Source organism: Cryptotermes secundus, unplaced genomic scaffold (genome assembly GCF_002891405.2).
Source record: "Cryptotermes secundus unplaced genomic scaffold, Csec_1.0 scaffold1186, whole genome shotgun sequence".
Taxonomy (NCBI): domain Eukaryota; kingdom Metazoa; phylum Arthropoda; class Insecta; order Blattodea; family Kalotermitidae; genus Cryptotermes; species Cryptotermes secundus.
This window is the reverse complement of record NW_019723920.1, coordinates 142,051-167,265: the sequence shown is the minus strand read 5'-3', so window position 1 is coordinate 167,265 and position 25,215 is coordinate 142,051. Positions and strand designations below refer to the sequence as shown.

The 25,215-nt window shown below is 43.1% G+C and overlaps 1 protein-coding gene and 1 long non-coding RNA gene across 2 annotated transcripts in view; one reads left to right on the top strand and one right to left on the bottom strand.

Moving 5' to 3' along the window:
* Positions 1-25,215, top strand: part of LOC111862176 — a 270,613-nt gene that overhangs the window by 204,400 nt on the left and 40,998 nt on the right. The window lies entirely within an intron of this gene.
* LOC111862174 (chitin synthase chs-2) overlaps positions 1-25,215 on the bottom strand; it is a 49,675-nt gene that overhangs the window by 19,056 nt on the left and 5,404 nt on the right. The window contains exons 2-14 of the mRNA XM_023847358.2: positions 22,269-22,358; positions 21,468-21,712; positions 20,117-20,410; positions 18,087-18,320; positions 16,606-16,793; positions 14,978-15,122; positions 13,159-13,361; positions 11,334-11,522; positions 7,557-7,818; positions 6,350-6,612; positions 4,618-4,828; positions 2,555-2,755; positions 1,204-1,430 (exon numbers count right to left, since the gene is read on the bottom strand). Of these exons, the coding sequence (XP_023703126.1) occupies positions 1,204-1,430; positions 2,555-2,755; positions 4,618-4,828; positions 6,350-6,612; positions 7,557-7,818; positions 11,334-11,522; positions 13,159-13,361; positions 14,978-15,122; positions 16,606-16,793; positions 18,087-18,320; positions 20,117-20,410; positions 21,468-21,712; positions 22,269-22,348 (2,742 nt within the window). The 5' untranslated portion in view covers positions 22,349-22,358. The remainder of the gene's footprint in view (positions 1-1,203; positions 1,431-2,554; positions 2,756-4,617; positions 4,829-6,349; positions 6,613-7,556; positions 7,819-11,333; positions 11,523-13,158; positions 13,362-14,977; positions 15,123-16,605; positions 16,794-18,086; positions 18,321-20,116; positions 20,411-21,467; positions 21,713-22,268; positions 22,359-25,215) is intronic.

Sequence of the window (25,215 nt, the reverse complement as noted above, 5' to 3'; positions counted from 1 at the left end):
TAAAAATTTTGTATGAAGTTGATATCAGTGATATCCCCCGATAATTACTACAGTCAGTTTTATCACCCTTCTTGTGAACTGGTACAATAATAGACACCTTCTATCAATTAGGCAATTTTTTCTTATTCCAAATAGAATTAGTTTGCTTATGGAGCTCAAAACGTAATATTTCACCTCCTGCTTGAATTAGTTCTGCCTGAATTTGATCACTACCTGGCGATTTATACCTTCTCAATTTTGCAATAGCATTTTCAACCTCAAAATGGCTAGGATCAGGTATATTCTTTCGCTCAGGTCGTTTATCTAAAGAATCCGTCCTGGTCCGAGGCTTCTTGAACATTGTCGTAACATGCTTATTTTTTACGTTGAGGAGTTGTTAGCCCCACGCCCAACCCCCAAACTAGAGAACCACCATTTGTTTGCTTTCCGCGACTAGTGAATCGGTATATTCGCAGCTACCATCCATAAATGGAAGCCGTCTCGTCTATCTGCAACTTGAGTAGACGCCATGACGTGCTGACAAGGGACCAACCTAACACGGTAGTCACTAATAAAAGTGGCATTATTTTGTTACTAACAATTTCTACCCATATAAATACAGGGTGTTTCACGACTTTAGGGCATAACTGCAGGATGTGATTTCTAGGTCTTTGTGATCAAAAAAGTTCATATAAACATGTGTCCGATTTTGGACGGTTACGGAGTTATGACCGTCTTTTCTTCAAGTACACGCCCTCGTGTGAACCGCGTCTGTCAGCTCGCTGGTCGCTATCTTTAGCCAGCTACAGACAGAGCGTTCTCGTTATCTCGACACTTGAGAGGTTCCTAAGGCGGGGTGGGTTGGTAAATCCGGCGCGGTTCACAACTGAGCGGCAGCCTGTGTTGCGCCCGGCGGTAGCATTTTCGAAAATCAGCATTAAGCACCAATAAATTCAAATTAAAGGTAATTTCACGAAGTTAACTTTACATTCATACTTTAAATGTATCATGTATTATGCGGTTTATTATTTTGTTCCGTTTCTTGTCAGTAATCGTTACCTTCTATTCTGAGTTTAAAACGGTCATACCTCGGTAACCGTCCAAAATCGGACACATGTTTATATGAACTTTTTAATCACAAAGACCTAGGAAATCACCTCCTGCAGTTATGCCCTAAAGTCGTAAACATCCTGTATAGGATTTAATTTATAACTGACGATGTACCTGATAGATGATATAAAGAAATGAAATGTTGTCGTTGATTTTGACTGTTCGTTTGTAGTCCGCGAGCAAGTCCATGATGTTGGCCATGGTAGAGGGGACCCAGCGTCGTCTTTGGTTGTAAAACTCGTCGAAACTTTCTGGACAGTGCGTGTAGGCATCACTGGCTGCCGAGTACTCGACCCGGTACCCACGCTGTAGTAACAGCGTACAGAGCCATCGGTCCTCGCCTGCAACAGGATTGAACTTTCTTACCGCCATGAGGAATTTTATGTTGGCTGTCAAACAAGTTCGTGAAACTCTAGTATAGTTCACCGCGAGTTCATAAGCTGCTGTGTACGCTAAGCTGGTATTTGAGAGGCGACAACGAAAGTAGATGCCTCGTAGTCTGCTGGTGCGCCAACCCAACCTAACCTAACCTAACCTAACCTAACCTAACCTAACCTAACCTAACCGAGCCGGGTCGAAACTGACACGGCAGGATCTGAACCTGACCACAAGAATATGAAAAGTCTGAAATTTAAAAGTTTTCAAATCTCAAGTGTTTAAGATTTTTTTAAAAATGAAAATAATCGAAGCATCCCAAAAAATACACAATAGTGACATTTTCTTAAATATCCTAAATTTAAACATTCTCGAAAATTTAAGGAAAAAATTTGAAAATCCTTTTAAACTTGAAAATTTTCGAAGAGTTCAGTGTGTAGTTCAGTGTTATGACACTGCAACCTAACCTAATTTAATCTGATAATTTTAACGTGCGTTTATTTCATTGTAAAAATATCTCTGCATGTAGATATCTGCTCCTGAAACAACGATTTTGACGCAAATGACCGTAAAGTATTCGTTTAAGTCCGCTGCTGTTAGCTTGTGCTGAAGCTTTTGTTTTAATATGCGACTTTCTACGCATCTGTACCTATATATACTTGTAGTCCGAGTTACTGACAGCTTCTTGAAATGAACTACGTACAAATAAAGCAAAGTCCTCCTCTTAAGACTAAGATGCCCTCAAAATCCCACACATTTTATGGAAATTGAGAGTTAATTTTCTTATTCCAAACGACGACTTTTCTCTATCCTTGGCCTCCAGATGAATTCAGTCCACAGTCTCTAATCTCTATTTTAATATTATACCCTCTACTCCGTTTTCCAACTTTTCTGACCACAATTTTATTTTCAGTTCTCCCATCTTCCGTGGATGCTCATCTCAATCTTCCTGATTGGATTAACCTCTTGGTATTTGAAAAATGCACATTAAGAAGCTCCTTTCTCTCCTCCCCTCCCCCTCTTTTCATATAAGCCCCTCCCCCTCACGGAGAATGCCATCCGACTCGAAAGAAATGTCTGGTTTCCTTACCTTGATCGTATTGAACGTAGTGTCTGGCTTCGCTTGATAATGTGGTGTACTTCTTCATGACAGCGTCATCCATAAGGGCCACCCCTCGGAAAAGGGAGAAGCAACCAGGGCTACAGAGTACACAGCCGATCACATGTTCAGTAGCTTTTTGCAGCCAATGGCCGATGGCGTACTCGAACTTCTGATACCATACCATGGGCCCTACGATAATGTAATTACAGGTAAATGTAGGTAATTAGGTACCTGTCTCTAGCACTATAGCCCTTATGGCTCTTAGCCGCTTTTTCAGTTTCTTAATATATACACTATCGGTAGGACTCCTTGGACAGGGGATCAGCCCATCGCAAGGCCGCTACCTACACACAGAACAACACAGACACAGAATAAACGCACGCAGACGTCCATGCCTCGAATGGGATTCGAATCCGCGACCCCAGTGTTTGAAAGGGCGAAGACGGTTCATGCTTAAGACCTCGAGGCCAACGTGATCGGAAAATTTAGGTAACTGGTATATTCTTAATCCATGAAATGTCATTAATAGATTAATAAACGCGTTGATATTACAGCGGAAATAAATTTACGTGAAAATAATATGTTAATTTTAAATGTTTACTATATATACACGTGTTTCAAGGTGTTTCTGACACAGCAGTAATGAGTTCTAGATGCTTTGTTAAAAGGGAGAATCAGGCTACATAATTTCTGTGAATTATGTTTTGTGGCGGACCCATCATAATGTTAAAAGGTTAACCGGGGTTATGTAGAATGAAGATCTTATAGAAACGAACTGTAGAGAGCTCACACGTTGCGTCAATTTAATGTATATAGCAGATCGTAATTAAAGGGGCAGTCTTTTGTATCTGTGTTTACCCTATTCTGTGACTACTGATAATACGCATAATATGGATGTTTGAATTAGACTGTTTACTCCTCACTGTTTGTGTCTGTCATTCGTGGGAGGTAGTGTAAACGCCGATCTCGACTCATCATTCGATAATGTGAATCACTGGACAGGGATACGAGATATAGTAAGGGACGTTAATAACGCGAACCCTTATATGACAAAGGGACATGCGGTAGCGTAGTTATTTGAGGCATCAAACCAGAAGGTCGTGGGTTCATTTCCCGATGAGGTCATTGGGCTTTTCAATTGACCTAATCCTTCCAGCCGCACTAGGGCCCTGGGGTCGAGTAAGCGTCTGACAGAAATGAGTACCAGTAATCTTTCTGGAGACAATGGGTGGCCGGCGCATAAGGCTGACAACCTCACCGCCATCTGTGAGCCGATTGTCTACCAAATGCGGAAACCTTGACGTCTCACAACCCTATGGGCCTTCATAGCCTGCTACAGGGATACCTTTACTTATTTTTTTAATAGAGCAAATATTGAGACCTTCCGTTGAATTCTCATTGTGTGTTACTTCTGTAACATCTAAATGAAATGTCGGAATTTTTAATCAGTGCCACTAAACTCAGTTTGAAAGTACATCGTACTCCCACGCAGACGAGATATTGTCTCTGTTAACTGAATATAAATCGCTAAGAATAGCATAAATCAACTTTCAGAAAATTCTTCCACTTTCGATATGTGTCAGGTGGTCTTAAAAACGGTGCCCATGCGAAAATTATGGCATTTATGGCGCTGAAAATTTGGACTGTAGTCTTTCTGGGTATGACGCCTCGTAGTCTCGTTTGTCGTTACTAACGTTTCGGAGGCTCCTGCTGCCTACATCTTCGCTGGACACAATTAAGCAAGTCCCGATGAGGTGATTGGATTTTTTCAATTGACCTAATCCTTCCAGCCGCACTATGGCCCGGGGGTTGACTCAGCCTCTAACATAAATGAGTACCAGGAATTAATTAAATAATTTTCCTGTGGAGTAAAGCGCGGCCGGCGTGTAAGGCTGACACCCTTACCGCCATCTTTGAGCCGATTGTCTAGATAAGGTGGGATCCTCAATGTCTCACAACCCTATGGGCCCTCTCGGCCTGGTACAGAGATAGCTTTACTTTTTCTTTCTTTCTTTCTTTCTTTTACTTTTTTACTTATGTTTGTACAGTACCTTTTCCGACGGGATGGATGCGCCCACAGGCTGCTCCCAGTTTATCGTCCTTCTTCATGAGATCTAACAGCAAGTGCATTGCCTCAGGCTTGAAATCGATGTCCCCGTCAAGCGCTAGGATGAACGTGTTCTTTGCGATCACCTCTTTGCGTTTCACATTAATGGGCAGCTCCATGAGGCGGTGTCCGAGCAGGTAATACATGTACATCACCTGCAAAAATCGGGTTCACTCCTAGATACGATTTACTGTTTTCACAGTGAACATTCAGACTGTGATCTTCAGGTCTTTGACACGGAGAAGTTTCATAGCTGCGCATGTTGCTATGGAGATAGCAGGTTCCTCCGAAACGCCACTAGACTGCACAGTGTAATAATTCCGAAGCTCATATTCTAAGACAAGTTTAGCATTTCGCAGTGAGATCTAGAATAACCGAAGTGAACAGAGAATTTCATGGAGATAGGCCTAGGCCCACTGGGGCTGTAGTGCCAAGGAAAAAAAATCCTTATTGAGAGGCTTAAAGTGACTCAAAAAGTAAAGAATTTGGTAGCCTCTGTTGGAACCTGAATTTCAATTCCAAACTCCACTTCTTGTGTCTCCAAAATAGACACATTCTCATCATAATGTTGTATCCTATGTTTTGCTGTCTTAACAGTACAGGAGGTGCCTGTGAAGGTAATGAAGTTCGTCATTGTATAGTACTTAAATTTATCATTTTTCATCCATTTTAGGTGCAAACTTATTTGAACATTAACATATGAGACAGAGTTTAATTCTTCCTTTAAGGAAGAGAATATTTTTCACACATGCGACCCAATTGGTAAAATTATTGTTCGAATTAAACACAATACCGCAGTTTAAATTGTTCAGTGTGTTTCAGCATTAAATTCGTTGGTGTGGTTTACGAAAGCTCGAATACCAAGTTTCTCAAACTATTTTCTTATAGGGCGGGGATCTGATATCCGAATGGAAGGTCAGATTTAGAAGTAAAGTTAAAGGTAAAGTTATCCCTGTAACAGACCGTGGAGGCTAATAGGGTTGTGAGACGTCGAGGTTCCCACATCTTCCAGACAACTGGCCCACAGATGAGAGGAATATTGTCAGCTTTAAGCGGTGGCCACCCTTTACCCCCAAGAAGATTCCTGGTATTCATTTCTGTTAGAGGCTGAGTCGACCCCGGGGCCATAATGTGACTAGGAGGACTAGGTAAATTGAGAGATCCAATCACCTCATCGGGAATCAAACTTGCGACCTTCTGGCTTGTAGCGTAGTGCCCCAACCAACTACGCTACCTCATGTCCCCTTTCAGAAATAAGGATTTTAATTAATGAATAACAAGAAGTGTAATATTTTCCTCTGCCTCTCAACATCATGCCTTTAAAGGGACACAGAGGTAGAACTCTACTCTTTGTAAGCCTCGGCAGTAGATGAGACTGAGACAGCATCATGCTGCCAGGAAAGTAGCCTCATGACATCTGCATAGGTGGCTGTTTGGGTCCTAGAAATTCTGTGGGTACAGACTGGGATCTTAGGAGGTATGAGACGATGTAATCCTGTAGGTTGTTGACAATGTTGCAGTTTCCTCCTAAACACTGTAACAAACCACCAGATTGTACAGTATTTTAACCAGAATCTTCAAAGCCCTGAAAACCTCTGATAGCTTCTAATCGTTGTGTACTGGCGAAAACTACCTGTCTCTACCGGGAACAGAATCGCTGACATAAATTCGAGTACCTGACTCCATCTTTTCTTGTGTCGGATCTTGTCCTTGTCCTTGAGGTGTGCGATCATCTTCGTTTTGCCAGGCAGCGTCCACACAAGGCGTCCTCCATAGGGTGTGGGGAATTTCTTCGGAGGCTTCATCTGGTATTCGGTGCTGTGCACCTCGGAGGCTGCCTTGTCTATCGTCACCATCAGATCCTTCACGAACATGTTCACGACCACCTCTTCGTCATTCTCCTCGCTTACTTCAAAGGCGTCATCAAAGAAAATGTGAGCTAGAAGAGAAGACGAACAAAGAAGAATTCTGTCTCCTGGAATGTAATTCGGTGTAGTAGTGATCTACATCCTGCCTGCTTCATAGCTTACTCTTCGACCCTGAAGATGGATAAAACATATTCCTCCGAAAGGCCGATTTACTTTCACCAGATTACAAGGAATGTAATCCCAGAAGATAGAACACTTCGTAACCACCGGTGTGAAAACCTTATATCCCAGTACTTAAGTAATGCTTTTATATTTGTACAAAATGCCGCCATTTTGTTATGACACCATGTATATTCTGTTAATTGTTATTATTATTATTATTGGATGGGGTGGATTTCCCCATGCACCGCGACTAATAATCTATTGTACGTCCCCCTTTAATATTCTACCAGTCTCCATACCTTGCCGGTACTGGTGCTCGCTATCAGCCCCGTTCAGCCAGGGAGGCTGGCTGCGGTACCCGATGCTTACCCATCTACCGGAGGCATTGGAAACTATTTGGGCGGGAAACCTTTTACCTAATAATTTTGCTCAGAGGTCTCCTAGAGACATGAGGATCTTTTACGTGCTGTAAATCTACGACACGGGACCCACGGCTTAAAGTCCCTCCCGGAGGACTTGTTCCCTGAATTTTTCCGCCCTTAAAAATTCCACGATCTCCGCCGGGTTTGAACCCGCGTACCTTGAGTCATGAGGTGGGAACGTTACCCCTAGATTACGGAGGCCGCTCGGTTCATTGTTACTAACGTTTCGGAGGGGGAATATGTTACCTCCAACTTCAGGGAACTTCCCTGAACATTGAGACAATGTGCGCCTCCTAAACATTCCTAACTACCTACAGGACTAGGCCATGTTATAAACCAGCACAACATAAATTAAATGTTCACCGTGGGAAAAACTCTAATCTAAATTCCGTTAGAAACTCAGAAGCAGCTCATGCTGCCACGTAACTCACTTTCAAACTCATAGAAGTCAGGGTCCAAGATGTCCATGTATGTTTGGGCGAGTCTGCGTGCTGATTGGTCCGCATCCATCCTGAAGATGGACTTAAGCATCTGCATCATCTCGTCGGGAGTTTCATGCCACATGGTTGCGCATGCGTAAACCCTCCTGATGTAGTCAGACTGTCGCACTACATCTGCCTTTGGATCCATCATTTCCTCTTGAAACTTATGCTCCATAGCAAATTCTTCCTCGTGTCCAACCACTTCGAGTTCCTAGCATCAGGCACAGTTGTAAAAAGTTAACAGACGAACTAATTACATGAACAACTCCACGGAGTTATGTCCTTCTTAAGAATTTAATAGTTGCATTAGTCATTCAAGGGGCTCGTAACACTTTATGTAACCCAAAGGTTTATTATCGTGAAGAATGTCCTCGTCTGGGATGTGGCGCCGTGTAGATCTGTACGCCACCACTTCCCAGAAGAGGGCATCCTTCATAGTCACTGCTGTGAAAATCTCAAATCTTATGTTTATTATCCAGTTTACAAGACCCCCTCCCCCCACGCTGTCTACATCCTCAGACAAATCCAGTCCATACGGAAATACTATTTCTCTAAGATCCATTCTAATAATATCCTCCAATCTAAGTATAGGTCTTCCTAGTTGTCTGTCTATTTCAAGTGTTCCTACAAAACCCTGTATACACTCTTTCACTTATGACAGGTTAGGATGGTTTTGGCGAGGCACTGGTCGGAGAGGTGAAAAATGCATACTCAAATTTAAACGAAAGCTTAAAGGAAAGAGGTCAGAAGGCCTGTATGTAGATATATCATATTAAAATAGATATTAGAGAAGTGAGGCGTGAAGATATAGATAGGATTCAGCTGGCTACGAATAGATATGAATACTGGGATTTTGTGAAGACAATGATGAAATTTTGCTTGCGGGGATTTTCGTGAGTAGCTGAGCGAGTGTTAACTACTTATAAGGACTCTGTTTCATTTAGTTAGTTAGGGAAGAAAACGAATGAATAATTAGTCCTCTATACCCGAAAATCCTGGGTGAGTAGTTCGTAAATTATGTATTTTGTTCATAGGGCTTGGTTTCGAGGATCTGATCATCCGCCGCGTATAAAAAGAGGGTTGATTCGGAGTCTTCTCAATATAGCCTTCAGCATATGCCAAGAACGACAACAAACTCCGTGGCTTTAGTCCGCAAGCGAACTATACCGACCGAGCAACCACCGCTTGTCGGCGAAGTTAGTGCCAAATTTAGCGGATGGATGGTGTCGCGTGGTCAGCGCAACGAATCCCCACGGCCGTTAATTTCGGTTTTCTAGACCGGAGCCGCTGTTTCCTTGACATAGCTCCTCACTTATTCTCAAGAGGCTGGGTGGACCCCGTTCCAGACCCACTATTTCTCAGAAAATCTGGTAGCACCGGGAATCGAACCCGGGAGCTCAGGATCTGTAGCCAGGAACTCTTACCACTAGAGCACAGAGGTGGTCAAGATACAACGTGTTTTTCAGCTCAGCGGTTGTGACCAAAGTTCAATTGACTTGGTCATTAACTCCAAGGAAGCAGTTGTCTGAATAAAGACGAAAAACACGTGGGCTCTGTGTATATTTCATGTGAGAAGAGTGTTTCGGAGAAGATCAGTCAATATAACATAAGGACGATCTTCGAAACTGAATACATTCCTAACAGCTCACTCACGAAAGCAGGCCGGAAAGAGATCTGCAAGAGACGGCACAGTGCGCCTGCGGTATCCCCTGTGAATGTGGCTGAAGATAAATTGGCGAAACAGGCAGACCTCTAGCCGAGGTGCTCCACCAACACAGGCACAATCTCCCACAGGGTCTTCTAGAAAAATCAAAATTAGCCCAACATGCTTATGAAGAGAGTCATAGGGTCAGCTGGGATGAAGCTAGGATTTTGAAAATTGAAAGTAACTGTAGGTATAGGAAATAAAATGAATCGGCCCATATGGCATGCTTAACCAATCTGCATCCTCCTTATCAGCAATGAGGTTACTCACTCGGAATATCTGTATGACGCGACAGACCTTTCATGGGTTTTTATCAGGTTTTACCCACAGACGGCGCTAGCGGTAGGCATTATATTTTTTTCACAAATTCTCTACTGGTGTTCATGTACTTGGTTTGTTGGCTATATTTGTAGCATAAATTTCCACCTCCATTACTATCCTAGTTTCACAAATGTACGCGCTTTATCACAATTTTTATTACATATTTTCTTGTTATCTCCTTCGACATAGCCCTGTCTTAGGTGTTTACATAGATGTAGTGAATCTCACATGGTTGTCCAGTGATTGAAGTTAGCTCTTGCTAAGGGACCCAACAGAGTAGGTGTCTCCCCCCTTCCGTATTCCGTATTGAGGGGGTGGGTTTCCCCATGCACTTAGACCGGTTAGTGGTCCATTGTGCGTCTCCCTTTAATTTCTACTGTCTCCATACCTTACCGGTACTGGTGCTTACTATCAGCCCCTTTCTGCCAGCGAGGTTCCAACCTCCTCTGGCAGTGGTATCTAATAGTTAGTCCCTTTCTGTCAGGGAGGTCCCCCCCCTCTGGCAGTGGTACCTAATACTTCCCCCATCTACCGGAGGAATTGGAAACTACTTGGGCGGGAAATTTGCCTAATTTTGCTCAGAGGTCTCCTAGAGACACGTAGATTTACGTGCCGTAAATCTACGACACGGGACCCACGGCTTAAAGTCCCTCCCGGAGTACTTGTTCCCTGAATTTTTCCGCCCTTAAAAATTCCACGACCTCCGCCAGGTTTGAACCCGCGTACCTTGAGTCACGATGTGGGAACGTTACCCCTAGACTACGGAGGCCGCTGTCTCCCCCCTTACTTGAGGCCGGAGAGAGATCCAGTTTCCGAAACGTTGTGGTTTCAATTTTTTAGAATAGCAAACAATTGGTAAAACCCGAAAACCTGTAATTCTTAGTGGTCTACACTTTCGTCAGAACACTTCAGGATCTGTTTCTTCGGTCCTGCTTCGGCCTGGTCCTAAGGGCGTCGGAATTGAGAGATATGAGTCTCTGTGAGTTCTTCCATCGAACAGTCTTGTGTAGCTTTGCATTTGGTTAAACGGATGGAAAAGTATTTATTTTTAATAAATAGAAGACTTTGGTTGAGGATTTGATTCGCGTCCAGAAAATCTACTGCAATGTTTATACCCCGCTTTAACATCTGCGGCTGTCATATACACCGAGAAGAATGCACAGTAAATGTCAGTGTATTAGGGTGTTTTCTATTAGGTCCGTGCTAGCAAGCAGAAAACGTATAGAAATCAGCACACAAGTTACATTTTGTGTTGCCCTGTGTTATTGTCAAGGATTGAAGCAGGGTAATATAATATGGTGCGCTGTAATTTGAAGAATTGATACCAATATTTCAAACATATGTCTTGCTTCTGTTTTCGGAGCAGATAATCTCTTTTACCCTGAAGATGTAAGCAACAGGTTCATTCATTTCATCAGTAATCTGTCAAGACGACAGGTCCACAGTCTCTTCCAAAACAGTTCCTCCACTTAATGCGATCTAGAGCTTTCTCCTTCAAGTGAAAATATCCTCTTCTGTCCCCAAGGTCATCCAGCATCTTCTTACGTCTTCTTCCTCGTCTTTTGGTCACTTCTATCTGCCCCTCTATCTTTCCTTCAATGACTTCTTTTAGAAGGCAGTTACTGCGTAAGATATGAACTTTAGTGTCTATATACCAATGTAAATAAATACCTTGAATTTGATACACTGTTTTACGTTACCTCTGTTAATACTTCGTATCCTTCATCATGGCGTCTGTTGAGTGCCAACGATTGATCCACAAAAAGGGAGTCGTACATGGGCATCGTGAAGAGTACCTCTGTGGACATCAGGCGGTCGACTTTGGGTGTCCAAATATGAAGTGTAATCCACGTCTGAGACAGAAGCCACAGCAGCCATATCCAAGCATGCTGAGAAACACAGACACGGAAATGCAGTGCAAAAAGACGGGGTTTAACACGTGATATTCGGCTAGGATGATGGCTATTAATAACTGACTGACTGACCAACCAGTTAACAAACTAACTCCATGGAGCTGGGCCCTTCTTGAGAAGCACAATTGGTTATTAATGCGACGTGCAAGCATCACGATGGTTTTCTATTCATTAAATGGGACCGCCTCTTTGGTCTACTGGTCAGAGTTCCTGGCTACATATCCAGAGGTCCAGAGTTCGATTCCCGGCGCTACCAGATTCTGAGAAGTAGCGGGTCTGGAACGGGGTCCGCTCAGCCTCATGAGGATAATTGAGGAGCTCTTTCAAGGAAATAACGGCTTCGGCCTAGAAAACCGAGACTAACGGCCATGGGGATTCGTTGCTCTGACCACGCGACACTTTCTATCTGCTAAAGTTGGCACTAACTTCGCCGGAAAGCGGCGGTCGCTCGGTCAGTATAGTTCGCTTTCGGACTAAAGCTACGGAGTTTTTTCATTCTATAGGGGAGGGGGAATAAGAACAGAGAAGTTTTGTTCCCTGCAAAAGCATAAAATTAGATTAAATACTTATCCTCCCTTTTTTGTAGTTAAGTCCTACAAAAGTAAATTTTAGTCTTAAGTTGAGAGTTCTTCCCTCTTCCTATTTGTATCTGTTACTCGTGTATTTGTTGATACTGACAAGGAAAGGAACCATATCCCGGGCGAAGAACGGATACTCTGCTTGTACGTAATAAAACTCGATATTTTCGAAAATATAAATAGATTTTCTGCACAATATCCACAGCAAACATACAATGTTTTTGACACGAGCATTGTGTCACCATAGGATACTCAGGAGGGGTGCAAATATTATGAAGTTACTTGCTATATAATTTTCTCCTTTTTATAGTCAGTTACCTATTATTGGCGCGAGGGTACTCACTTAGCAGCCCGCGGGTCTAATACGACTTCCGAGACATTCTACTGACCAAAGAGTGTACAAAATAATTTGAGATCTAAGTTTCTTCATCTTATTATGCTTGATGAAATAAATTATTTAATATTCCAGTAAGCAAATATCATAGTGTTTTCCAGTACAATATTACACATAAATTAGGCGTAATGTACTAGAGTTGCAGAAGTTGCAGAACCAGAGGTGTTGGCCCAGCCAATCCGTGAACCTTCTGAAGGCGCGTCCACACTACTCGTGCTCGTGCGTCAGAAGCTTAGTGCTGCCGGAAAATCAGGATCTGGACCTGATATCTGTTGTGAAGAAATGCGAAAGCTTTGTATGCAAATCAGATTGGGCGTCCACTTCGTCAGCTCCAGATCCTGATTTTCCGGCAGCACTAAGCTTCTGACGCACGAGCACGAGTAATGTGGACGGGATTTAGACTAACATGATTCAAATGCCTTAGCGCTTCGTGTCAATTTTTAAAATTTATTTTAATACCTTCATATGCCCTGTTCATGATCTCATAGATGTATGTAGTCTCTGTAGGTGAAAAATGTCGCTAAATAATGTAAATCTCATTCAGTGGGTTCTTATGAAAGATGAATACAACTTGAAACAAGCCGATAATAATCCTCACGCAAAGAGACGCTAAAGTTCTCTAATGAAAATGTCCCTTTACCTCCACGCCGAGGTACTCCTCTAGTTGATAATAGGGCGGTGACTCGAAGAACAAGTAGTCGGGAATAGTCCCGCTGAAGTAGCAGGGGTTTCCGTTCCTCAGGCCGCAAGCAGTAATCAGGAAGGAGATGACGACAGGAACCGTGATACTGACAGGCAGGGCGTAACCGAAGCTCTGTATGAGAATGCGACAGGCGAACTTCCCTGCAACACATCATATGGGTTTAACACTGTGCGACCATTAGTTTACCCTGAAAATGGAGGCATTATATTCCTTCGAAACCTTTGTAACATCGTACAAATTTACAGGGTGCTCCGATGATAAAGCTAGAATGTTATTCCGAAACATCGATAATGATTTACCATAAAAGAAGGGACCCTGAAGATAGATAGAATATGTTCGTTCGACACGGTGGTACTCATCTGTCAGATGGTAAGGTAAAGCCATCCCTGTACCAGGCCGTGGAGGCCTATAGGGTTGATACGTCGAGGCTCCCACATATTCTAGACAATCTTACCTCAGATGGCGGTAAAATTGTCAGCCGTGGCGACCGCCCTTTACCCGAGGAAGATTCCTGGTACTCATTTCTGTTAGAGACTGAGCCGACCCCGAGGCCATAGTGCTGCCGGAAGGATTTAGTCAATTGAAAAATCCAATGACCTCATCGGGAATCGAGCCAGCAACCTTCCGGCTTGTAGCACAGTGCCTCAACCAACTACACTACCGCTAAAGCTTGGGTTTCCTCGGGTAGCGGTACCGTAATCAAGCGGCCGTAATATGACGGTGAATGACGTCACTAAAACGTTGCCATGGAAACAAAGGAACATGGCAACGTTTTAGTGACGTCATTCACTGTCATATTACGGCCGCTTGATTACGGTACCGCTACCCGAGGAAACCCAAGCTTTACCGACGGTATAGTAACTGTTGGTAGCATCTCCTTTGCTAGACCTTCGAGGCGGCTGGTTCCAATCGAAGAAAAATAGAGCGGTGGGTCAGGCTGGGTCTTGTGCAGCTAGGCTGGTAACATCCCCATTTTCTTTTTAGTTTCTTGGGGTTGGATGAGACTGAGTCCACTTGGTACATCGGTCACTAACTGACCTATTGTACCAGCCCCGGGTAATAGTTGATGAATGTGGAGTAGTCGGTGGAATGAGAATTGGCAAGGGAAACCGAAGTACTCGGAGAAAACCTGTCCTTGTGCCCCTTTGTCTACCACATGACCTGAGCTGGGCTCGAACCCGGGCCGCCGCAGTGGGAAGTTGGCGAGTAACCGCCTGAGCTATGTCACGGACTAACATTCCCACTTAGAATGCTCCACAGACGGAACGAATTGGCGTGTTTGCCTGTACCACGAAGTGAAGAAGAAAAAGATTGGGACTACAAGATAAGATGACACTCCTTAGCAACTGTCTGCTGCCCTTTCATTTGTTATGCTCGATCATAAATACACGTATAAGCATATTTTACAACATAATCAATTCATCCGGAAGTAAATAATCGCTTTAGACTGAAGTTTACATCCAAAAGGGAATGCTGAGGCCATTTAAAATTCTGTTATTAACAAGTCTCTACCATATTGCATGACGTGTGTCAGTTATTATTATGACTTTTACAGCCCTTTGTTGGGCCTTGGCCCCTTTTCAGTTTCTTGATTCACACACAGTTGCAAAGGCTCTACCTAAACACACAACACAAACACAGAATAAACGTACATAATAGAGACATCAATGCCTCGAGAGGGATTCGAATCCACGATCCCAGTGTTCGAGCAGGCGAAGACAATTCATGCCTTAGACCGCGCGGCCACTGTACGTACCCGATATATAGCAGATGTATGATCCCAGAGAGTGTATAAGAAGCACCCACAGAGCAGAGGAGTATCTTGCATTCACTGTTAGATCATATCTCAAATCTTGTGCCTCAGAATTGTTTGGTATACTTGAATCGTTCCATACCGGAACCTGCAATCAGGAAGTGTCTCAATAGTCCCATTGTCACACTTTCCCATGAGATCTCAGCTAAGGTTTCATCCACATGCTCAACACTAATGCAGTGACTGCCTTACTGAAGGAAGTTGTCATATGAAAATCCGAGGGCTCAATATGAATCACAGAATTTCAGCCATAGCAATAGCTAACATCAACACATTCCTAAGACTTTGCTTAATCGTACCTTCTCAAGTCATTGTGTTTGTCTGTGTGTGCATGGGTTTCTATGTTTGTTCCAAATTTCAAAGGTTCGGACTAGAGAACTGGGTATGAGCATTATGCCACTGAAAGTCTCTTAACGCCGTCCAATTGTCAGTGGAGCGACGCTGATGTCACTTGGAACACTTAATTTTGCGCGCTGAAATGACTCGTGGCAATAGACCTTGAAAATGAATGCAGTTTTCGTAACGTATGTTTTCTGTAGATAGAGAAACAACGGCATGGAGGTCATGCAACCATTTTTTCTTGCCCTCGGTCTATTAGCATAAGCAATGAACTACTAGAGGCAGACATGTTAAATATTTTATGGGAAAGGGTCATTATGTTTGTAAATCAGCAGAAATAAGCTGGCGATGTTGAAAATTTTGAGGTTACATCCGACAAATTTGACGTAGACAAAATCTACGTGTAAGTGATAAGTTCTTCACAAAAATAAATCCAAGTATCAGCGTTGATGATTCAATTCAGTTCAGTTCCTTTTTTGAATGCTTGCCAAGAGAGAGTAGTTTATAACAGATGACCAGTGAATGTATACAAAACTAAAGCTGGACTAGAAACTGAGATAAATGAAAACTAAAGCAATAAGATAACATATTAACAAAATAACACGAACCATGAAGTAGGTAGGATTAAACTAAACATAAATTATTCTCAGGGGAATGTGTTTTTGTTACAAATATCTTAGAGATCTGCAGATGCTGTTTGCAGCTGTGGCACACCTTGACGGAGGGCTAAGTCTTGAGACATAGATGATGATATTAATAGATCTGTAGTTCTAGAAATATATACCACACAGGGACATAAGCTTTATGAGTTCTGCTGGGAACTCATTGTCTTGGAGAACGATAATATAATTCATTTATACTTCACGCAGAATAGGGAACAGAGTTTTCCAATGCGCTTCACATATCTGACCAAAAAATTTTCAAAGTATACCAGTCAATAAATGATACAAACTCCGTCCTAAGTGCAAACAATATATTTATATATATGTCTTTGATCTTGTTCTTTCTACACAAGAACAAGATCAAAGACATATATATAAATATATTGTTTGCACTTAGGACGGAGTTTGTATCATTTATCGTGTAGAGTGCAACAGGATGCTTAAATATAATATTATACCAGTCAATACTAGATTGAACCTAAGTCAGTTTATATTGGCCGAAAGTTGTAATACATGAACTGTTAGAACTTCACGACTAATGGCTGAATGTGATGTTACCGTCTTACTTACTTCTTTGATAGGAATGCCCCTCTCTGAGAAACTGGCTTCAAACAAGTTGAAGAGGCTTTCAACGGAGCCTTGCTGGATGTAAGTAATTATGAGGAGAGTGATGAACATGCAGGCCACCTTCCATACCGACATGTACATGAATGTGTAGTGCCGCGTCTGCTTAAGTCTCTTGAGGAACTTGTCCATTCCTGAGGGCAAGCAGGAGTAATATTTTGTTTACCGAACGAAAGATGTTAATAATTAAAATTTTATAGCCTTGTATAATAGGATGGTTACTGAAAAAATAATTGGAAGTATGTGGAAGGAAGTGGTCGTGGAATGGGGTAACCTACACCCCGACGACTGAGGAAAACAGTGTCAGGATAGCTGATTCCCGGACTGAGGTACGAGTCTGGAGCCACATGAATACAAAGCTGTGGTGTTACCCAGTGATCCTTGACGTTCGATAAGAACATGTTATCAGTTGCTAGTGTGTTCTATTTTCACTGCGATTATTATTATTATTATTATTATTATTAACAGTTTCTCTCCACCAATGGTTTCCCAGCTTATCGTGATGGTAGGGATTGAGTGCTCCCGAGACCCTGAGAGCTATGCCGGCGGTAGAGTAGCTACTGGTAAGGGCGCCCATGCGGGACAGTTCAAGAGGAAGGAACCAGACGAAGAGGGATACACTTGTCCTCCAGGTTGGGCGTTGGACGTGAGGCTAGGGACATCACACCGTAAAAACTAAATTGTTTAGAAACCAGATAATCAGCGTCGAATGGACGGAGGAAAATCAGCGAGTCAGAATTAAGTGGGCCATGACCTCTACCATCCACACTCTTCTCACTTCTTCACTCTACCATTCGATGTTTCATTGTCTGAACAAGTGAAGAATAGGGAGGAAATGAGGCAGATTGTTCAGGAGACCAAAGCTCACCCTGAGCTGTAGCGCCGGGGGGAAGGAATTAAGATTTTTTAATTGGATTGTAGTAGTAGTAGTAGTAGTAGTAGTAGTAGTAGTAGTAGTAGTAGTAGTAGCAGCAGTAGTAGGAATAGGAGTAGTAGTAGTAGTATAGTAGTATGTAGCAGTAGTAGTAGTAAAGAGCACCATCTCTGCCATGATAGCCTTAGTGAAGTGGCATACTAAGAATTTGATTGAATTCGATATCCAATAGATGCGATACGATTTTCTATTCAATGTGACGCTCAGAAAACGTCTAAAGCCCTCATAACCTTTTATCCGAATGAGCATTGAGTTCTTGCTCCTGAATTAAGAAAAAACCAGGGCGTGACCTGGTATTTCTGTTTAGTGGCGATGCGAATTCTTGTGTGGAGAGTTCACTTCATGTCTTAATGGAGTGGTGCATGGGCACAGCAGCAACTTAGTCCCTGCACTTTTACGTACTTACTTTGCGACCATTTGATCGGCTGAAGTTCGAATCAATTTTATTATGCCTCTAGGGCACAATGCGGATATTTTATCTTAGGGCGTTTACCTGAATTTTTGGAACTGACGTAATAGTTCTCCCACCAGCCGCAGGAAATAAATATTGTAGCTAAAGGAAGTACCCAGAGCTGAGGCTTCTCATGAATTTCGAGCAGAGGCCACACCACGAACCCCGTTATTTGCGCTGCCAATGCCATGGAATTGATCGCTATTTTCACGTAGACGGAGATATGATCTGCAGCTTTCATTCCACCCTTGTTCACTTCGTGCCGCGGAATCAAGGCTGAAACATTCGATGTCATTTGCTTCAAATTGTTTGGAGACATATCTTCAAATTATAACGCGAATAATCACAAATTACTCTCCTACAAGCCACAGACAAGAAGTCAGATCATTGGTAGTTTGAAGAAAGCAGTCTTCTGGGATGTGGCACCGTGTAGATGTGGTGCTAACAGACGTTTCGGAGGAACATATCGCTTCCATCTTCAGCGTAGAAGGAAAAATAAGAAAATCTGTAAGCGAAGAAACCGTGAGAACCGGTACAGTCTGTTCCTCCGAAACGTCGGTTAACACCACATATACACGGTGCCACATCCCAGAAGACTGCTTTCTTCATAGTCACCGCCGTGAAAACCTCAAATCTTACATTGGTAGTTTGTTGCACAAAAGAATTGCTGTTGCAAGATTGCTTCTGCTTGAACTTCTCATGTACTGTCTTATTAATGATCATGTTAATTAGGAAACATAAAATGTGTTGTATTTTACAATGTATTTATGTGATATAGTTTCCCCCTCTTTATGAGTTAATTACCCCGATCACAGTGGCCCGTGGTGTAGGGCATGAACTGTCTTCGGCCGCTCAAAAACTGGGATCGTGGGTTTGAATCCCACTCAAGGCATGGATGTCTGTGTTGTGTGCGTTTGTTCTGTGTGTAGGTAGAGGCCTTGCGACGGGTTGATCCTCCGTCCGGGGAGTCCCACTGACTGTATAGGACTCGGGGACTGAAGTAAAGGCCAAGGTCCAACAAAGGGCTGTAGAGCCATAATGTATAAGTTTATTGCACGAGACACCTGGGCAGTGAATAGCCGACTCAGTTCACTAGCCGTCGTTGTTGGTTTCCCGTCTGGCGCCATTAGACTCTTAATGCCAAGGTTCTAGTTTGTATGTGCAAAAGGTAACAATTAGATCCTTCATTTTCTAATTTAAGAAACATAGCAAAGGATCACTGAAGTGTTAAATTAACAAGTGACATTTTATTTAGAAATTAAATAATGAAAATGTGTGGGCCCAAATGCCGGTCTGGACGACGTGGAGAGGAGGAAGTTTTTGACCCTACCGGGACTCGAACTCCGACCTTTCAGTCGTTCAGGCCGTAGCTAGTAGCTATATCGACTACGCTACCCGACTCCCGATTTTGTTATAGTAAATGTAAAAAGGAAAGTTGTTCCTCTGCTTAATTAATTAAGAACTACGCTATGAAGGCGTATGGGGGAGTGGGTGTACAGATTCATATTTCCTTGACCTGGGCATTAGCTGGAGGTGAGTGATCAGCTTCACGCTCCTGCCGCTTTACCCCCGTGGTAAGAGCCACCAGTACCCATTGGATAGGAGGTTGATTGGACCCCAGAGCCGGTCTTGACTACGTGGAGAAAATTCTTGACTTTACCGGACTCGAACTCCGACCTCTCGGTCATCAAGCCCGTAGCCAGTCGCTATACCGACTTCGCTTGGCCGCGCCATAGCTCAAACGGTTAGTTGATGGCTTCCCACCGCGGCGGCCCGGCTTCGAGCCCGGGTCTACTCAAGTGGGATTTGTGGACAAAGTAGCGCTGGGGCAGGTTTTCTCCGAGTACTTCGCTTTCCCTTGCCAACATTTTCCACAAAATTCTCCATGATATAATCAGCCGGGGCAGTTACAATAGGCAATTCAGAGGCCGACGTGCAGAGTGGACCCAGCTGGACTCCTAGTCTTATAGTACTGGTGGATAAAACAATAGCGGCGGTTGGTCAGACGTCATGACGTGGTACTTCGACGGACATTCGCCTTCGTACATGCCTCTGCTGCAAAGAAATCTTACCAAGAAGCCCAGGAACGAAGCAAAGGCAGTTGGTAAGCATGGCTCCCTTCACCACGTCGATCTGTGGCAATACCACGAATACCAGGAGACCCGTGCCAACAGTCCTCAGGGTTTCAGCCAGTGCGACTGCAGAAATTTCCAGTACTTTGGGTTTAAGTGCGTTCTTGAAGAAGCAGATCCGGATTGAACGTAGAAACGCCATGACTTCGGGTATCGCGTAGGCAAAGAACAAGCACCATACCCAACCTATGCGTTCCACTTCGGGCAGCGTCACCTCAAACTGCCTCTGTTTCTCTGTAGGCACACAAATCCAATGTCAGATGTGTGCTCGGTTGTTGCAGGATTCCATACTAACACTGTTCGTTATACGTGTAATGTAGGTGGTATACCTGCACAGTTAATTTATCAATATGGATTATTTTATTATTATTATTATTAGAGGGGGTGGGTTTCCCGCGACTAATAGTCTATTGTAGGTCCCCATTTAATATTCTACCAGTCGCCATACCCTACCGGTACTGGTGCGTGCTATCAGCCCCGTTCAGCCAATGAGGTCGGCTCTTGGTACCCGATACTTCCCCCATCTACCAGAGGCATTGGAAACTACTTGGGGAAACTTGCCTAATTTTGCTCAGAGTCTCCTACAGACACGGGAATCTTTTACGTGCCGTAAATCTACGACACGGGACCCACGGCTTAAAGTCCGTCCCAGAGGACTTAAAAATTCCACGACCTCCGCCGGGTTTGAACCCGCGTACCCTGAGTCATGAGGTGGGAACGTTAGCCCTAGACTACGGAGGCCGCTTTATCAATATGGATACATGTAAAACATATCTGATTGCACACGATTGTAAGAGAGCTCTTTCTAAGTAGAACAGAAAGGTGTACTCCAAATTTAACTGAAATCCGATTAATGATTTCGGAAGCGAGACATGACACATATTATATGGTCAGATTACATATCCATCAACACAACAAGGAAAGTGGTATCACAGTTCGTTTTTAGGCGGCTCCCGTGTATAGATTAGCGGCCTTAAGACGAGCTTGTCATTAGTCCAACGTGTCCTACCGCCTGTTTAGAAAAGATTACGAAACTGAAGAAGCCAGGGCCCAACAACGGGCTGTAGAGCCATTGATGAATGAATGATGACTGAATTGTGATAGAGAGTTAACCGTCAGTAATTGAAGTATGATATTTATACTGAGAAATACTAACAAACATAAAATTGAAGTGGTTTGTAAGTATATGATCCGGTGTAGACTACATACCAAAAGTGCATTTGCTGAATAATATTGCTGCTCTACTACAGTAGGGCCGATTCTAGATTGTAACAGTGAGACGTAAACTTACCGTTGGGTGCGCTGCAAAACGGAATGGTTCTTTCACTGCGGAGTTGCGACGTCATGAAGAGCATGGTTCCTTTGGAGAGCACGGCGCCTCCCAGGACAAGTATGAACGTGCAGATATATGCAAGGAGTTTGATGATTCTGAGGGACGTATGCATGCAGGACTGGTCTGCCATTGACCCGCTGATGATAACGGGCGGGTTGTTCGTGAACACGTCCCATTCTTTGGTCGCCTGCACTGGCTGTTGTCTGTAAAACAGGGTTGCTTCATTGGCACACTAAGCAAACAATAGAACTAGGGTGAATGGAATCATATACTAATGACACTCTATCAACTTAAGATGTTATTTAGCGTCAAATGATATCATGGGATGTACATGTTTGATGAACCTAAAATGATGGGCAATAAGTTTTCGTGGTGTTACCCTGGAGCGGCTGAAGAAAATCACAAAATTCGTCTGTTAGGTTAGCCGGTTTCCATCTTGCGTTTTTGCCAAACAACTTCCTGTCCGGTAACAGCGCTTTCCGTTTCACGAAAAATGAAGATCATGTAGTAAAGCACACAAAATTTTCAAAGGAAAATCTTGTAGGAGGGATTTTTTCTAAGATCTAAGCGCAGTTGAGAGGATAGTATTACAGTGAATATGAAATAAATATAATTGGTTTAAACTTTCAGATTTTCTAAAAAGCGGGGAATTTCTTGATCAATTGAGCGACTGTTAGCTTCTCAAGAAGGACTCCTCCTCATACAATTAACAGAAAGATGCTGATACAAGAAAGCAGGTCCCGCAGCTCGAGAGCTTACCCATTGCTGAAGAGTGATGACGACTCATCGTCTGTTAAATTGTCGTCACTGTCGTCAGGTCCGTTTTTGTGGTTCTTCATGCCCGGAAATCTGAANAAAGAGAACATGGTGTCACATCGCAGAAGAGTAAAAAGTCATTCCAATCGCATGTAGGTAAACATAGGCAAGGGTGACGTTTGCATTGAGCACTGGCACACGGGCCGCCAGTTGTGCTGCTACTCAAGAACTTCCCAGCATATTATTGAACCCGAAGGTTCATTACCGTGTTCACAAGAGCCCTCCACTGGTCCCTATCCTAAGGGAGATCTATCCAATCCATACCATCTCATCCTATCGTTCCTAAGATCCATTCTAATATTGTCCACCCACCTACGCCTTGGTCTTCCCTGTGGACTCTTTCCTTCTGGCTTTCCCACCAATATCCTATATGTATTCCTCTTCTCCACTATTCGTGCTACATGCCCTGCTCACCTCATCCTCCCTTATTATTATTATTATTGGAGGGGGTGGGTTTCCCCNGGACCCACGGCTTAAAGTCCCTCCCGGAGGACTTGTTCCCTGAATTTTTCCGCCCTTAAAAATTCCGCGATCTCCGCCGGGTTTGAACCCGCGTACCTTGAGTTATGAGGTGGGAACGTTACCCCTAGACTACGGAGGCCGCTCTCCCTTAATATTAATAGTAATAATATTGGCGACTACAGTAAAAACTGAAAGAAGCTGAAGATAACACGGAGCTGTCAGAAATTCATTATAATAATTCAAGTATAATTATTTATTGATTTCCATGCTTACTCAACAGCTCAAGGGTCAATTTTAAGGCAAGGAAGAGCAAAAATGGGGAACAAAAGAAACACGTACACACAAATGAGAGACAGAAGAAGGCAAACTTGTATTATTTAGCCAATACAAAAATTTAATAAGTGCAATCACGCTAACAAGTATGCACGCTCGCACACACGCACACACACATACAGGGAACCCACGTTTTACAAACATTAGGTTCAAAAATTTTCACGACAAAGAAGTTTGTTAATTTCTATCTACTTTTCGCTCAACGAATTTCATTTGCGCTGCAACGAGTAATATACGCTCTTAAGTTAGGAGACTTTAAAGTGCGAATTTTATTTTATGTTTACGAATTTTCACCTGACGAACAAGAATACCTACATAAATAAAATTAATATTTTAGAAAGTACTATTAAAAGAGAAAGAGTTTTGATTCGAAGTATGTCGAAATCCATGCAAACAAGATGAACATCTGAAGCACATGTAGCTCAAAGACAGTTTGTACCCGGAGAGCGGACACTGAACATAGCAAATTCTATGTACCGAGCAGGAATTCAAAAACAGCATCTTCCGAAACAGAAGGAAGTAATATAGAGTTAAGGTAACTTGAATAAGGGTGGTGATGATGATGGTTATGACTCAGAAGAAGAAGAAGAAGAAGAGAGGAATAAAAATCAAGTTCAAGAAAGCAGTCTTCTCGGATGTGGTACCGTGTAGATGTGGTGTTAACCGACGTTTCGGAAGAACGTATCGCCTCCATCTTCAGGGTAGAAGGAAAAATAAGAAAATCCACAAGCGAAGAGACCGTGAGAACCGGTACAAGTCTGTCGTTTACAATTTCTGTTGGTCCTTGCCGGCGCAGTCATTCTCAGGTCCCAGTCCAGCGGGACTCATGTTCACATTTTACTGTTCTCAGATTCGAGACTCCCCCAAACTGGAGGGTCAGGTCCCCTTATTTATATCCCCCAGGAACAGGGTTGTCCAGTTATACCCCCAGGCACTGGGTTCCCTTTTTGTCTCCTCTTACGACTCGCAGGGCTACGGTGGAGGGATTCGACCGCGCCTCCACACGGGATTTTAAGCCTGAAATACTCGTATATCCAAAAGAAATATCAAATACAGTTCCTACTTCATAGAAATTACTGCTTTTCCATTACACGTACAGAGGCAGACAGGGTTACTCTTTTCAGGGAAATAATCGCTGTTTGTCCTGAGAACCGTGGTAATACAGTGCTGCAAACATTACTCTTTTTTTTAATGATGTAGTAAGTGATACACATAGCAACTGTTACGCAGTAAAGAGTTAAATGAATTTTGTATGCAAACTGAGAAAAATAAGTTCATTCATCAGATGTGAATGTAAGACAAGTTTCAGAAGAATGTTGAATTTCTCAATGAAAATTCCCTGTCCGATTTCTACGACCCGTTGATAATCTAAAGAAAGCTGAGTGTTGTTAACAGGCGTTTTAAGTGAACAGCGCTGTCTTTTGGGATGTGATGCCGTGCAGTTTAGTATTACCGACGTTTCGGGGGAACTTCTGCCTCCATCTTCAACAAGCCGAGGAGGCAGTCCACAAGTAGAATTTAGTATTCCTACGAAATTTCAGTTAACTTTTGTCATGGCGTCGCTTCCTCCAAAACAATTCTTTCCATAGACACCGTCGTGATAACATCAAATCTCGCAAGCAAGTAAGCTCCGTGGCCTGTTGTCAACTTGTCGGAGAAGTTAGTGCCATCTTTTGCCGAAAGAGGGGTATCGCGTCGTCATCGCAACGAATCCCCACTCCCAACAATTTAAAATATCTATTCATACATACAAAGCAAGGTTTAGCGTACCGTGCCCCAAAGTTCAAAATGTAAACTTTATAAATGCGTCACTTGCTTCCCTTCTCTTGAATCTGAATATTTTGTCTCCAAAAATATGAAACCTTCGGATGTAATTTTTTTTAATTATTCAGTGTTCATTATGAAATTTATATGAAACATTGGCCGCGCCATAGCTCAAGCGGTTAGTCGCTGGTTTCCCACCGCAGCGGCCCTGGTTCAATTCCGGGTCTGGTCAAGTGGGATTTGTAGTGGACAAAGTGGCGCTGGGGCAGGTTTTCTCCGAGTACTTCGGTTTCCCCTGCCAATCTTCATTCCACCAATTGCTCCACAATCA